Source organism: Marmota monax, unplaced genomic scaffold (genome assembly GCF_021218885.2).
Source record: "Marmota monax isolate L192 unplaced genomic scaffold, Marmota_monax_Labrador192_F-V1.1 WCK01_AAM20220418_F8-fsc00087, whole genome shotgun sequence".
In the NCBI taxonomy this organism is placed as follows: Eukaryota; Metazoa; Chordata; class Mammalia; order Rodentia; family Sciuridae; genus Marmota; species Marmota monax.
In genome coordinates, this window is record NW_026693476.1 from 435,928 (window position 1) to 453,005 (window position 17,078).

General features: G+C 39.3%; 1 protein-coding gene across 1 annotated transcript in view; it reads right to left on the bottom strand.

Annotated features, from left to right (window-relative positions):
• Positions 1-220: 220 nt before the first annotated feature.
• Hsd3b1 (hydroxy-delta-5-steroid dehydrogenase, 3 beta- and steroid delta-isomerase 1) overlaps positions 221-17,078 on the bottom strand; it is a 39,733-nt gene continuing 22,875 nt past the window's right edge. Inside the window, exons 3-4 of the mRNA XM_046458172.2 lie at positions 11,042-11,206; positions 221-1,293 (exon numbers count right to left, since the gene is read on the bottom strand). Coding sequence (XP_046314128.1) covers positions 482-1,293; positions 11,042-11,206 — 977 coding nt within the window. The 3' untranslated portion in view covers positions 221-481. The remainder of the gene's footprint in view (positions 1,294-11,041; positions 11,207-17,078) is intronic.

Genomic DNA, 17,078 nt, shown 5'->3' on the forward strand with positions numbered 1-17,078 from the left:
AGCATGAGAAACTCCACTTGGCTTTGGTCTGTGGGCCCTAGCGATGAAGTTCAGTACATGCCTGAAACCTTGCAGCCTGCAGTCAGTCTCAGGATCCAATCAGGCCTTAATCTTGTTTTTCACACCCCTGTTCTTCTCTATTTTTGAACCAGAGGTAGCCATACTTCAAAGACGAAGGAAAATAGGAAATTGCAATTCATGAAAACACCCTTTATCCTGGTATGCATTAAAACATTTATTGGTCTTTTCATTAAGCTTTATGAAGGAATGAGAGACATTCAAGGAAAAGAAAAGCTTTAGCACTGGAAAGAGGAAATAGAACCAAAAGGAGGCCAGAGGAAATCACTAAGTTGACCATTGTGTGAAAGGGAGGCAGCAGAACCTGGGATGGTTCATTGGTCACTTTCTGGAGGGAGCCAGGTAGAGGAGCTCGACATATAGCTCCTGACAAAACCCGGGCCCCTTCCCTGCCATCTGCCCATCAGGGAGTCTTTTTCTTCAGTGCTCCCTTGTGTTTTTCCACCAGTGAGCCAATCCACTCCACAGTTTTCTCTTTGGCTTCTTCCCAGGTGTTTAAGGGCTTATAACCCAGATCTCGCTGAGCTTTCTTGTAGGAGAAGGTAAACACACTATTTGATGTTGTCAGTAAATAGCGGCTAAAGGGAGGTTGATATTTGTAAATGGGACTCAGAAGGAAGCTCACTGTCTCCAACAGGAAGGCAAGCCAGTACCTCAGAGAGAGAGGAAGTCTCAGCCTGGAGTCAGGGCGGAGGCCCCATTCTTTGGACATGTTGTAACGGAAATCATCATAGCTTTGGTGAGGTGTGTCATCTGTGATGTAGTAGAACTGTCCTTGGATGCTCACGGCCTTCTTGGGGTCCCTCAGAGCCCTGCAGGCCAGAATGTGTGCCCAGGCCGCATTGCCCACGTAGACCGGGTTAGCTACAGAGAACTTTCCTGTATTTTCCAGGACTCCATTGTTCTCGAGGGCCCTATTCACAATTCCAGAAAGTACAGGGCTTCCTTCCCCATAGATGTATGGGGGCCTTAAGGAACAAGTCCACAGGTTGCCCCCATTTTTCAGAGTGCTCCCATTAGCTGCCAGCACAGCCTTCTCAGCCAGCTTTTTGCTGTAGGGGTATGAAGCAGTCCATGTAGTTTCATGATGCTCTTCCTCGTGGCCATTCTGGACAATCTCCTTGTAGGAGTTGGGTCCAGCTACCGCTATTGAGCTGGTGTAGATGAAGAATGGCACACTAGCTTGGATGCAGGCATCCAACAGGAGCTGGGTACCTGTCCATGGGGAATAAATTGTCAGTGTCAGAAAATAAGTCACTATGGCCATTGCTATCACAATAGAGCAGTTTACTCCTGATCCAACTGTATTTTTCCCTGTCCTAAATTCACAGCTGCAATACTAAGGCCTTGGGGAAAATTGCAGAAAAGAGTCTGACATTTGTGATGTATAATGAATAATTTCTTGCCTTTCAGGTTTATAGATCTGTCTTTTCCTATATGTGTGTATCTATTCATGTTTTGCATGTGTGTGTGTGTGTGTGTGTGTGTCTGTGTTTTGATTTCAGAAATGAGCATAGGATTTCCAGTTAATATTTTGCCATGTGGCTATTAACATATTGCCATTTGTACTGGGATTATTATTCTGTGGTAGAGTGCTTGTTTAGCATGCTCTGGGCCCTGGGTTTGATTCCAAGAACTTCCAAGAAAATTGGTCAATCAGTCAGCCAATCTTTTTCATGCATATCATTTCATTAAAGAAAAGACCTTGAAATCTAAAAACTCCAGAGCTCATACCGTCAAGGATGGTTGGAATTTTACATTATATAAGCTCATGCATGGTTGTTTATAGAGGGCATGCACTGTTAAATAGATATTACTGTGCTGCCATTTTTCACATTTGCTGAGGATTAAAAAAAAAACAAACTTGGTAACCAGGACATTGTTTGGGTCACTGAGCAACCGTTATTGAGTTGTGGGGAAGTACTAGTGACCCAGCTTCTATTCCTGACAGTGTGTTCCCTCAAAACCCACTCCAAAGTTTTCTATCACTCTGCCTAGTTATGAGCAGTAGCAGTGATAATCATTCCCTTCACTTAGCTTTCTTTAGTGTCAGACTGGACTTTACTACTGAGCTTCTTTGAAACCAAAAGAAAGAATGAGCCTTCTGCTGGGAAGACCTATAATGTTGGCATTGTGTGAAATCCCTGTAGCAGAATAGACCTACATGTCCTGGAGGTGATGCAGAGTTTCTTGCCTTAAGAAGAAATACTGTATTTGTGTAGTGTTTTATTTATTCTCCCCTTTAAGGTGTAATTTGATTTTCTGGAGAAAGAGCCAAATTTGTTACAAAAATCAATACATATATTAGAGAAAATGTTAACCAGCAGGAAACATCGACATTATATTTCTTTATTTGTGCCTCCAGCACAAATTGTTGAAATAGAAGCAGAGAGTAGATAGGAGTACTAATGAAACTCAGGTTAAGTCATGGAAATTCCTACCTTGTGGATGGTCAGCATATGGCTATGTAAGAAATAGCCAGTGGCATTCTTCTAATGATTTGGGGACTCAAAAGTACCTTTTGGTAGCTTTGGGAAAGGAGTCTCTGAGTCACTAAATGTGGACTTCAAGGCATGGAAGACAAAGAAGCCAGGGCTTGTATTTCACTGGTGTGGTAATTACTGTCCTCTGAGGCTCAGCATAGCAGTTTTCCCTAAGCTAATGTGCCTAATTTGAAGAATTAAAAGGCAGAAATTTAGAACGTGTCACCTAGAATTTGGTAATGAGGATCTGTGGAAGAGTTACCTTGTATCTGAGTAGGATCTGCCTCACAATGGTGGGCTCAATAAGCTCAAGAAGTAGTATTATGGACAATGGAAAATGATAATTTCTTAAATATATCACGGGTTGGGGAGTGCTGGGCCACTCTGTCTAAGCAGACCTTTGTGGGCCAGCTTTGCCAGTATTCTGGAGAAGAATCCTTCCCTGAGGTGGCTAGGAGGGATCGGGATGTTCTCAACAGTCCTGATTGAAGAGCTGAAGCATGAAGGAGGAGGCACTTTCAAGGTCTCTTCTGGCCCAGGCAGGCAGGGAGTGGATGAATCTCAGGAATTTGGAGTAAGTGACTTCGAGACCATGAAATAGAGAATGATGCTTTCCTGTTTGCTCCATGGTGAGAAACAAAAGAAAGCAGATAGGCAGCTTCTCAGCAAGGTGGGTGAACAAAATAAAGGAGTGAGTGCTTTACTGGAACTTAATACTGGCCATTCAAAGCAGATCAGGAACTCAGGAGGTTGGATATAATAAAATAAGGAAGAAATCCCCCGGCACCATCCAGAATGGTCCCTTTGAGAACAAAGTGGAAGGATCAGGGAATTAAGGGAAGCTGCATTTTTAGATGTCCTGAAGCATGTGTGGGAAGAGAGTTTACAGATCAAAGACAGTGCCCAACTAAACTGAAAGGCATGATGAACAATAACCTTGTATGGGAAAAAAGCCACATCTCTCCTGGCTGTGTGTGGAGGACAGAAGAAGGATACATTTTGCAGCCACAGCTCAGAGACGTGCACAGAGGGAACCAATTCCTGGCAAACTGGAGTTTGTCCCAAAACACGGGCTAGAAAATACACACTGTATGAGACAGAGTATGCCTAAGTGACCAGGAGAAAATCAAACATGGAGAGAGTTTTCCACAATCAGGGGACAACTGGTTGTGGAAACCCACCAGGCTATTCCCCTCTATCTCCAATCTGGTTGCTTGTAGGACCATCTGGGAGAGATGCACCTGGCCAGGAACTCAAAAGGGCGGGGATGAGAGAGACTGAGATTATAGACTGAATCTGAGATCAGGAAATACATGGCCTGCAGGCGAGGTAGTGGAAACCAGAGGAGATCCCTGGGGTGCAGTCTTCCAGCATGGATCCCCAATTGCTGGGCCCTGGAGGTGTTCTGATTTAAAATCTTCAGACCAATTGGCATTCGGCTAAGAACGTGGAGCATACCTAAGCCTAAACCCTGCATTCAGGAGTTCTGCCTACGGAATTAACTCTCTTACTCCAGCAACCTCCATCCTGAAGGTAAAGCAGGTATAACATCCAGACGATCTTACATAACACCGCAGAGAAGGAAAGCTGAGAGTCATTTGAACTCCAACAAAAAAATTCTTTAACTTTTCATTGAGGTTTTTTTCTTCTTTTCTCTGTTCAATTGTGATCTTAATAGTTAATGAACACATACTCATATTTGTTCTTTATCTCATTTCTAGAATTTTTGAAATCAGTAATTTTTCATGGATCAGTATTTTGAGGACTAAAATGTTTGGTTAGTATATTTCAGTTTTCTTTTGAATTCTTTATTTTATTTTTAATTTAAAGAATTTTACCTCAAAAATATATGTGTATGTGTGTGTGTATATATATATATATATATATATATATATATATATATATATCACTTATGTGTTTCTCTTGATTATCTCTCTCTCTTTTTTCTTCTGCTAATAGCCTATATCTGTTGTTCTCTCTTTCACTTTTCCTTTAAATTTTTTACTTCTATCTTCTCTCCTCCACCCTCGCAATCATCACATTCTATATCACCTCAGTCCTCTCCCTATCTAACTTTCAAAATTGTAAACCCTTTTACAAATTACAGTTTTTACTGTAGGCAATAACTAATCATATCATTTCTGTTGATTGTGACAATTGACATTTTAGACATCATAGGAGGAACTATTTGATTTAATGCTGTATATAGTTTGCATTAGTGGTTGTCATTATTTGTCTCCCCCTAAATGGTGAGATACTTGAAATTCAGGGACACACTAAGTCCACAGGGTAGAATCACTACTGCCTCAGATCCACAGTGCTAGATGGGTAGACACACAAACATGGAAAAGCTAGGAACGAATCACTCAAACAAACCAAGATATTTCAATAACAGAATCCATAAACACCACAGTGGAAGAAACGTCAGAAAGGAGTGCAAAATGTATAATTCAATCGATCTATGAGGGAAAGAATGTTGTAAGGAGCTAAATCAAAGAAAAACACAGGAAATGAAAGATCGCTTCAATAAAGAGATAGAGATTCTGAAAAAAAAATCAAGCAGAAACCCTTGAAATGAAGGAATCACTAAACCAAATAATAGATTCATTGGAAAACATTACTAACAGACTAGACCACTTGGAAGACAGAGTTTCAGGCAATGAAGACAAAATACATAAGCTTAAAAATAAAGTTTGCCATGGAGAAAAGACATTAAGAGACCAGGTACAGAACCTTCATGAAATATGCAATAACCTGAAAAGATGAAATTTAAGATTTATCAATATATATATAAAGGCTTGGAGATACAAACCAAAGGAATGCACGGTCTTTTCAATGAAGTAATATCATAAAATTTCCTAAACCTAAACAATGAAATGGAAAAATCAAATTAGGAGGCTTATGTTATGCCTAACATACAGAATATGGGTAGAATTTTAAAGGCTGCCAGAGACAAATGACAGGTTGCTTTTATAGGAAAATCAATCCAAATCTCAACTGATTTCTCAACTCAAGGCACTCAAAGCTAGGAGGTCTTGGAATAGTATGTACCAAGCTCTGAAAGAAAATGGATGCCAGCCAAGAATATTATACCCAGCAAAAAATTAAGCTTCAGAGTTGATGATTAAATAAAAACCTTCCATGATAAATAAAAGTTAAAAGAATTCACAACAAGAAAGTGGGCAATAAAAAAACATACTCAATAAGATATTACATGAAGAAGAATGAAAAATAAATGTGAAAGCCAGCAAAGGGAGGAACTATACTAGAAGAACAGTCAATCAAAGGGGAAAGTAATTCAAAGAAAAATCAGAAATAAATCAAAATCAAAGGGTATAAAAATAATTTCTCAATAATAACATTGAATGTAAATAGCCTGAATTCATCAATAAAAACACAGAGACTGACTGATTGGATTAAAAACAAGATCCAACAATATGCTGTCTCAAAGAGACTCACCCTTATAGGCAAAGACAGCCAGAGACTGAAGATAAAAGGATGGAAAAAAACATATCATTCACATGGATCTCGTAAACAAGCAGGGGCTTCTGTCCTCATATCAAATGAAGTGGTCTTCAAGCCAAAGTCAATCAGAAAGGACAAAGAAGGACATTTTATACTGCTTAATAATCATAAATATTTATTCCCCACACAATGGAGCATCCATGTACATCAAACAAACCCTTTTAAATTTCAAGAATCCAACAGACCACAACACAATAATACTAGGTGACTATAACACACTTCTCTCACCACTGGATATATCCTCCAAACAAAAATTAAATAAATAAACTATAGAATTAAAAAAAAACCAATTAATTTAGACCTAATGGACATATATAGAATCCATCAATGATTGAATATACTTTCTTCTTAGCAGTATGTGAATCCTTCTCTAAAATAGATCATATGGCTTAGAAAATACCCCCAAAATGGAAATAATGTCTTGAATTTTACCAGATCATAACAGAATGAAATTAGAAATCAATGATAGAATTAAGAATAGAAGCTACTCTAACACATGGAGACTAAATAATATGCTATTGAATGACCACTGTATAGCAGAAGAAATTTAAAAAATGCTTAAAGGTAAATGAGAATAGTGATATACAAAAATCTCTCTGACACTATGAAGGCATTGCATTGAGCTTATTCATTAAAGGAATAGAAAGTCAAGAAATAAATTACCTAACATTATGCCCCAAAGTCCTAGAAAAAGAAGAGAAAACCAACATCAAAAGCAATAGAAGACATGAAATTGAAAGGGAGGGAACCTGTCTAAATCATTTCATGAAGCTAGTATCACCCTGATACCAAAATCAGACAAAGACACATCAAGGAAAAAAACTTCAAACTAATAAACCTGATGAACATAGATGCAAAAATTCTTAATAAAATACTGGAAAATCACATACAAAAACATATTAAAAAGATAGTGCTCCATGATAAAATGGGGTTCATTTCAGGGATGCAAAGTTGGTTCAGGATATGGAAATCAGTAAACATAATTTATCATATCAATAATTTTAAAGATAAGAATCACATGATTATATCAATAGATACAGGAAAAGTGTTTGACAAAATATAGCATCCATTCATGTTCAAAACAGATTCCCACTAGGGATAATAGGAACATATCTCAACATTGTAAAAGTTATACATGTTAAACCCAAGGCCAACATCATTCTAAATGGAGAAAAATGGAAAGCATTCCCTCTAAAAACTGGAACAAAAGAAGGATACCCTCTTTCACTACTTGTTAGTCCTTGAAACCGAGCCAGAACAATTAGATGAAAGAAATTAAAGGGAGAGAAATAGGAAAAGAAGAACTCAGACTATCTCTATTTGATTATGACATGATTCAATATTTAGAAGATCCAAAAACTCCACCAAAAAACTTCTAGAACTCATAATTGAATTCAGCAAAGTAGCAGGATATAAAATTAACACCCATAAATCAATTGCATTACTTTATATCAGTGATGAATCAACTGAAAGAGAAATTAGGAAAAGTATCACATTCACAATAGCCTGAAAAATTAAAATATTCAGAAATCAATCTAACAAAAGAGGTGAAAGACCTCTACAATGAAATCTACAGAACACTAAGGAAGGAAAATGAAGAAGACCTTAGAAGATGGAAAGATCTCCCATGTTCTTGGAGAGGTGAATTAATACTGTCAAAATGGTTATATTACCAAAAACATTATACAGACTTTAATGCAATTCCTATTACATTTCCAATGATGTTCTACATAGAAATAGAAAAGGCAATAATGAAGTTCATTTGGAAAAATAAGAGGCCCAGAATAGCCAGAGCAATCCTTAGCGAGAAAAGTGAGGCAGGATGCATCCCGATACCAGTTCTTAAATTATACTACAGACCTATAGTAACCAAAATGGCATGGTATTCGCACCAAAAGAGACATGAAGACCAATGGTACAGAGTTGAAGACACAGAGACAAACCTATATAAATACAGCTATCTCATACTATACAGGCATCATAAACATACATTAGAGAAAAGATCATCTCTTCATCAAAAGGTGCTAGGAAAGTTGGAGATTCATATGTAGCAAAATGAAATTAAGACCCTATCTCCCACCCAGCACAGAACTCAAGTTAATGTGGATCAAGCACCTGGGCATTAGACCAGAGACACTGCACCTACTAGAAGAAAAAGTAGGCCAAATATCTGTCATGTCAGCTTTGGAACCAAATTCCTCAACAAGACTCCTAAAGTACAAGAAGTAAAATCAAGAGTCAATAAATGGGATAGTATCAAACTAAAAAATTCTTTACAACAAAGAAAATGATCAAGAAACTGAAGAAAGAGCTTACAGAATAGAAGACAGTCTTTGCCACCTGCACCTCAGGCAAAGCACTAATCTCCAAGATATATAAAGAACTCAAAAAATGTAACACACACACACACACACACACACACACACACCCCAAAAGGAAACCAACAACAAATAACCCAGTCAATAAACAGGCAAAAGAACTGAAAAGGCGCTTCACAGAAGAAGAAATACGATCTGTCAACAAATATATGAAAAAACAATCAACATCTGTAACAATTCAAGAAATACAAATTAAAACTACATTGATATTTCATCTCACTCCAGTTAGAATGGCAATTATCAAGGACATAAGCTTGGTTCAGTTTGTCTTTGAACCAAACATAAATGAACAGTAGCACCTCACTATAAGCTATATGAAGGGGAGGCAAGTCTAATCTCCAGATAACTGATGAAGTTTAATATCACTAGAGCCAAAATACTGTTTTCAGATCCTAACTCCAGATCTATTATGTGAATCATGTCAAGCTGGAGCTTCAGATTTGATTTACAGTTTGCCCATCAGGTATATTATTTATGTGTTAGTGGTAGCATGCAAATTGGAAGAAATTGTGTGGGAGTTTTTTGGTTTTGAATTATGTGAGTGCCCTTAGGCCAGCCAGTCATTGAGTTCTCACCTAACTACAAAGGGTTTTAGCTGCTCTTCCAATCATGTTGTGAGGACCAGCAAAAGTTTTATGATTTTTGTTAAGATTGCAAAACATTTATAATGGAGACCTTCCTAGTTAAATCTATCATAGTGTCCATTTAAATAGTGCGATTAAGAATATTCTGAAATAAATACGACACAAGATTGAAATGTGCCAGTATGTCAGCTTTCTACTGTACATTTGGCAAAGGTTATGCTTCTCTAAATAGATGTGCTATTTAATAAGCCATATATGCTTCTCCATATGCCCCTTCAGAAACCCGGAATTTTACATATGATTGATTTTAGAAAGATTTTGAAGCTGGGGTTTGATCATTTAATTGAGATAAAAACATATGCATATGTACTATGTTTGAAATATTCAAAATAAAATTTCATGTACATTTATTAAAATAAAGTGTTGTATTGCCATGTGGCTTATTAAAAAGTGAAAAAAGAAAAGAATACAAATAACAATAAATGCTGGTGAGAATGTGGGGAAAAAGATACACTCATCCATTGCTGATGGGATTGCACATTGGTGCAACCATTCTGGAAAGTATTATGGAGATTCCTCAGAACCCTTGGAATGGAACCACCATTTGACCCAGTTATCCCACACCTTGGCATATACCCAAAGGACTTAAAATTAGCATACCATAGTGACACAGCCACATCAATGTTTCTAGCAGCTCAATTCACAATAGCTAAGCTATGGAACCAACATAGGTGCTCTTCAATAGATGAATGATAAAAGAAAATGTGATTTATATATACAATGGAATATTACTTACCTATAAAGAAGAACGAAATTATGGCATTTGCCAATAAATGGATGTAACTGGAGAATATTATGCTAAGTGAAATAAGCCAATCCCCCAAAACCAAAAGCCGAATGTTCTCTCTGATTTGTGGATGCCAACACACAATAAGGGGGGAGGGAAGAATATAAGTTTCAATGGACTAGACAAAGGGGAATGAAGGGATGGAAGCGGGGGGACTGAAATAGAAAAAACAGTAGAATGGATTGGGTATAACTTTCCTAGCTTCGTATTTAAACATAAGACCAGTAAATCTCCACATCATGTCCACATCATAAGAATGGGAAATTTTATTCCATTTATGTGTAATATGTCAAAATATACTCTACTGTTATGCATATCTGTTGGGGTTTAAGTGTGCAGAGTTTAGCTCCCTCAGGCCTGACATTTTGCAAGAGCTGTGGCTGTGATTTAGGTCAGCTGAGGCAAACCTCAGCTAGGAGGAGGAAAAGTTCTCTTCCCCTTATCGCAAGTCACAAGTTCTGCATGGTTTGGCCAAGAGGAAGAAGCTTCCTGCATACTTATCCTGGGAACAGTACATTCTGAAGAAACAAATGCATCCTCAGAGGATTAGATAATGTCTACAAAGAACTTTAGGAGGGTACTTATCAAACAAACAGGAACAATTTGAATCTAGCTCTGTGTATCCGCTGAGGCATGATATTTGGGCAATGTGGGTAAAGTGTTATTGAAGAATTGCTTGCTTTGTTAGAAGAAGTAGATAAAAGGAATTTGCAAATAAACTTCAGCATGCAGTTGCGATTGCTGCCTTGGCTCTGCATCCCCTGTGTCCCGGTTATTTCGTGACCCTTACCCAGGGACCCGAACGCTCTAGACGTTCACACATATCTAAAAAGAACAAATTAAAAAAAAAGAATTTGGAGTGAGAATCAAGTAAGTTTGGAATCAAGGAACAGTAGAAAGAGGTTCATGGCAGATGGACCACAAAGGTGTGAGATTACCTGGGGGGCCTTGCTCTATCTCAGCCCTGGATTCCTCACGTAAAACCCTCAGAATAACATCCCTGAGCTTTTGTCAGCTGGGATGGGTGAGCAAAGACAACTGGCCCAGAGAACCCCAGGTTTCCATGACAGGGGCTTCTCTACCCCTCCTGATCCTGCTTTGCTACCCTCAGCTTCACCTGTCCCATGTCATCCCAGGCCACTCTACCTTTCAGATTGACATTTATGACGGTCTGTCTCTGAATGATACCCGTGGTGTCAATAATGGCGGCTGTATGAATGACGACTGAGATGCCCTGGCAGGCTGTCCTCAGGCACTGGGCATCCAGAATATCTCCTTCCAACAATGTAATCTTGGTCTTTGTCTGCAACCCTGTGGGGACACAAGGCAGGTGATTAGGAAGCTTTTTGGATGGGCTTGGACGTTTCCTAATAAAGCAGACTGCTACCTATATCTTGAAGGACCATCATAGAGGGTCCATGGAAAAAGCAAGTAAAGAAATGCACAGAAATCAGAACATGTAGCATTTTCTCAGAAAGAAAAAGAATGACTGTTTTTAATCACTTTCCAGTTTGGAAAGTGAAACTGTGGAGAGAGCTTAGAAGGATGCCTGGAACACAATTGTTCAAATAGATTCATGGGAAGTTTATCACCTTCATTGAGAAGAGTGGGGAGGTTGTAGAGATCTGGATTTGAGGGGAGAGTTGAAATTTAAATTTATAGGAATGAAGAATCACATATGTATTTGAAATTGATGGAGAAGCAGACAACAGAGTGTGGCATAGGAAGCCAACCTTGGCCTCAGCATGTCAAAGGCACAGCTCTGGGGTTTAAGAGAGAGAGAGAGCAGGGTAAGCAACAGGTTAACAGGTATGTCTCTGCTCCAGACCCCATGAGGAGGATCAAAGTCCCAACAGTGGGAGGAGAGGAGGGAGACCCACTGGTGTAAGTATCAGGCCTCCCCCTGACAGGTCCTGTTTGTCACTGGGTCTGGGCCGAGCAGAAAAGAGGAGATCACATCATCCCATGTGTTTTCTGCTTGTGTGATAGAGGACCATGGAGCCATTATCAGTGAGTTTAGGATGGGTTCCTATGATGGATTTAATGGAACGTATCTTATCACATATAATCAAAAGTAGACATCAACCCTGAAAATGAATTAGTCTCCAAGGGACTTCCCTTGTAGCCATTTAGTGTTGGGCACTGGCTACAACATCAGTGTCTTCAGACTTGCCTTAAATCTTCAGGAATGACACTGTCACCTCAAGTTAGCCCATGAAGCCCACACTGTGCTGCCTGCTGTCTGTGTCAATATCCTACACACTTGGCTGTGCTTTATAATTTGCACATAAATTCTAGTTTGCTACCTTCCTTTCTTCACTATCTTGCAGAGTGTCCTTGTCTCCTCTATGGGTGAGGAGAGTGAGGCTCAGAGAAGTAAGGGACAGCTCTAACTAAGCACAGACTTCTAGCAAAGATTCCACTCTGATTCTACCTCCAAGCCTTGGTCACTTTTCTATGCAGCTCAAGGACAGAACCAGTTGTTTAGAATCAACTTTTCTGAAGGAGAGTATGGAGAAGTGAACTGAACTGAAATTGGGCACGACATCCTAAAATAGCAGGAGGGACAATCTGAAGAGAAAACTCAGGTTTAATGGTGGCCTTTCCTTGGATACAAGTAGAACTGCTCGTTTCCTGGTCCATTTGTGTGTCCTCCAGAACCCTTACCCTTGCAGGCAACTCCAGGAAGGCCCCTGTAGTAGAGGGTGAAGGGGTGGGAATGGGAAGGAGGAAGGTTTGTCATGAGAGTGGCATTGTGCTGGCTAAGTTCCTGGCACCTGCTCCTTACTCTGAGTCTCCTTTGTGGCTGCCTTCAAAAGGACTGGTGATGAAACTCAGAGCCCAAAGACAAAGGGACTTTCACTTATCCATGCTCAGAGACCCTGAGAATGAGGAGAGGACACATTGGGTGCCATAGTTCCTGCCTTGCCCAAGACATTAAAAACTTGGCCTCTTTTTGTGTACACAGAATAAGCAGTTGCTTTTCTGGTGGGATCTGCATTGGAGGGAGTCCCAGAGATAAGTAATTTGACTCACTATGTTTTAAGAGCTCAGTTGCTATAGCTAGAGCCCCTGGTCTAAAGCACTGATTGATTATTCTAGCTGTGGAGCCTCAGGCAAATTAATTAACCTATCTGTGCCTGTCTTCTTGTGTGCAGAAATGGAATGTAGCAATGTTTCCTATAGCCTAGGGCTGTCATGGGGAAATAATGACTTGATGCTGTCAAGGTGTCACAAAATGCCTGGCAATGGATGGACAGTGTCAGGTTTCTGTACTGGTACCATGCTGCTGGCTCCTGCCTATCCTTCACGCCTTCTGAACTATGACCATTAAGAGGCTATTCCTTAGGGTAAGTATTGCCCTCTCCTGTCATTAGGTGTTAATTTGAAAATATTGCTGGACATAATACATAGAGTTACTGTTGGTGAAACATTAATATTTGTTCATTACAGACCACAATGAATCAGTTAGGGGAGGACATGGGACATTGGAAATGGACAAAGAGGAGCAGAGAAGAGCAAAGGGATGGCTAGGGTCCCAAAGTACTATTGAAGACCCACTTTTTGCAGGACAGTATCCTCTGGGCAGTTTGTTTCTGCAGGTAGACCTCTAGAAAATCCCTGGGAAGGGGAAGGAGGCAGGTGACTCATTTGGAGCAAGGAGAGCAAGAGAGACTCTGAGGACTCACTGTGTCAAGATTCATACCCAGTGTCAAGCTGGGCCTTAGTGGTGGGGCTTTAGTCTGGCTTCTGCTCTCCAGGGATCAGATAACCTCAGGCCAGTTGCTTCTCCTTGCTGCACCTCGAGGTCCATTCTGCCCAGGTGGATAATTTCTCTTCCCTGCCTTTCCACAGGGTTGTTTGAGGATCTGGGGATGGAGCAGGTGGGAAAATGCACCATTCATGTTGTGGTTATATTTTTACCAGGAGCAGCCAATTTAGAATAGAAACATGGGCTGCTCAATCAAATCTGCAGTCCTTTACGTTGTGGGTTGAAGAACATAAGGGGACGGTGAGAAAGATGTAGTTAAGTCCAGGTGATGCACATTTGCTCATGTTGGCTCCCACTTTGTGTCTGTCCTTCAGTTGACCTTCTGCAAGTGATCATTACTTAATTTTCTCTGTTTATATCTATGTCTTTCTCTATCTTACTCAGATATTCAAATGCAGCATTACTTTCAACTCATTTTCTATCATCTCTACAAAAAATGCTAAGTGATTTGCCACATTTACCTCCCCGCACCACGCCACCCAAACAGAGCAAAACAGAACAAAATGAACAAACAAATAAAGAGATCCAGGACAATGTTGTGAGGCAGGCTCCAACTGCTGAAGAATGCGGGTGAGTAATCCTCGTGGATGTTACACACCAATTGCCACACCAACACCTTCAGTACAGTGAAGAGTAGTGAGCAGAGGAAAGAACTGATGTGACATTCTCTAGATGGGAGGGACAGAATCCTAGAGGCTCGGTGGCTGTCTACTGCCACCCTGTCCAGTTCTGAATACACAAGGATCCAATCTCCTGACAGCAATGCTATCCCAGATTCCTCCTTATGAGTGTAGACATGTAGCCTTATGGCTCCAAGTTTCCTTGAGTGTGTGACAGTGGAGTTACACACTCAAGCCTTGAGCTCACTTATTAGAATATACATGGGTATCTATATATTGCTATATCATGCTGACTTTAATTCTCTGGGATATAGACTGAGGAGTGACAGAGCTGGTCAATGATGTTTCCATTTCTAGTCTTTTGTGGAACCTCCATTCTTAATTCCACAGTGTATTAATTTAAAATTCCACCAACACTGTAACATGTTTTCTTTTTCTCCAGATTCTCTCCAGCATTTATTGTTGTTTATATTCTTGATGGCTGACATTCTAATGGGAGTGAGATGAAATCTCAGTGTAGTTGGTTTTTTTTTTTTTTTTGGTGACGGAGGTACTAGGGATTGAACTCAGGGGCACTGGATGACTGAGCCATATCCTCAGCCCTCTTTCATGTGTTAGAGTGTTGACCCTATCTTTTCCTTTAGGGTTTGTATAGCTTCTGGTCTAATTCTGAGATTTTATCCATTTGGATGTGAGTTTTGTGCCAAGTGATGTTTTAGAATCTGGTCTCATTCTTCTGCATATGGATAGCCAGTTTTCCCAGCACCATTTGTTTAAAACTCTGTCTTTTCACCAAACTGTATTTTCATCAAGGATCAAACGACTGTATCATTGTGGGCTGCAAATTACATCATTTGCTCTGTACCATTGATCCATGTGTCTTTTTTTGCCAGTATCATGGGGTTATTATACTCTGTGGTACAGTTTGAAGTCAGGTATTGTGATATGTCCAGAATTGCTTATTGCTTAGGGTTGCTTTGGTTATTTTGGGTCTTTTATTTTTCCAATTGAATTTCAGATCTGTTTTTCCTTGTTCTGTGAAGAATGTAATTGATATTCTGATGAGGATTGCACTGAATATGTATATTGCTTCTGGTAGTAAGGCCAGTTTAGCAGTATTAATTCTGCCTATCCATGATCATGGGAGGTCTTTCCACATTCTGATGCTTACATTCAATTTCTTTCTTCAGGGTTTCTTAATTATCATTTCATTTTACCTCCTTAGTTAGATTTATTCCTAGGAATTTTTTGAGGATATTGTGAATGGAATCATTTTCCTGATTTCTTTCTCAGTAGATTCAGTATTAGTATTTAGGTAAGTTATTTATTTTTTAAGTTGATCCTGTTACTTTTCTGAATTTATTTATTAGCTCTAACAGTCTTCTGATGGAACTTTTAGACTCTTCTAAGTACAGGATCTTATTATCTGCAAACAGTGAATTAGACTTCTTCCTTTCCTATTTTAATCCCTTTGACCTTCTTCCCTTGTCTAGTCATCCTGGCTGGATTTCCTAGTATTATATCAAAAAGAAGTGGTGAAAGTAGACGTAGATACCCCTGTCTTGTTCCAGATTTTAAAGGAAAAGGTTTCAGATTTTTCCACATTCACTTGGATATTGAATTTGGATTTGTCATATATATATATATATATATTTGTTATATATATATATATATATATATATATATATATATATATATATATATATATATCTCCTAGTTTCTCCGGCCCCTTATGACCTCTATGACTCATTTCATGCTGGCACAGAACTCATTTCTTAAAACTCTTAGGTACCACCTAATATGAACCTTTTCATTCATATCTGCTCTCTGCCTTTGCATAGCATACTGAAACCTGTGGCCAACTTAACCCTCTGGTACTTTCTGTCTCTCTCCGTGTGTATGTGTGTGTGTGTATGTGTGTGTGAGTGTGTGTGTGTGTGTGTGTGATGTATGATATGCACCTTGAGTGTTGGAAATATTAGAGATTAAAATTAAGATTGAAATGATAAAAGAACTTGTGATTGCCTTGGTCCTGACACCAAGTGAATCAGGTGAATATTCAGTGAATTACAACTGGTGAAAGTGGTGTAGCTTGTGAACTTAGTGAAAAACAATGAATTATTGTATTTAATATTATCCAGTACATTTTGAAATTTTGGGAAGAAACAAATGTGTCCAATCTCTTTTAATGGCACAGCTATGACTTGACAGTATTAATTTTTTTTGACCTGTCAATGTCCATTTTATTCACTACACTTCTCAGTAACTGGGTCAATATTTACACTCTACTGGGATGAGACTCTTGACTCTTCTTTTCAATTTTCTACTTTCACTCCCAACAATGTTTTTGATAAGACTCCAAAATTCTGAGATGTTCTATATTCAGAGGCAGGCCAAAGAATGGAAGAGAGCAAAAGATTTTTTAAAGTTATTGCAATAACAGCTTAGGACAAAAAAATCAAGGAACTTCTCCATAATCCTAAGCATATTTTGAAACCCTTGACTTGGAAGGACAGGAGGATGACTATCAAGGGGTCATTGGGAGTCACTTTCCACCCAGAACACTCACCAAGTACTTCTTACAGATTATCCCCGGATCCCCCAACCTCTCCTACTAAGCATTGTCCTCATCTATGGCCAGTGGAGATCGCAGCACTTTTCTTCCCAAAATTCATCCAATGCTCTTAGATTTGGTGTGGCAGATATGTCCCAACCTGTAACTTTTTCTAATGCTGGTAGCTGTAGGACCCACCCAGGACCTGCCTCCTACTTCTCCTCACTAGCATTTGTA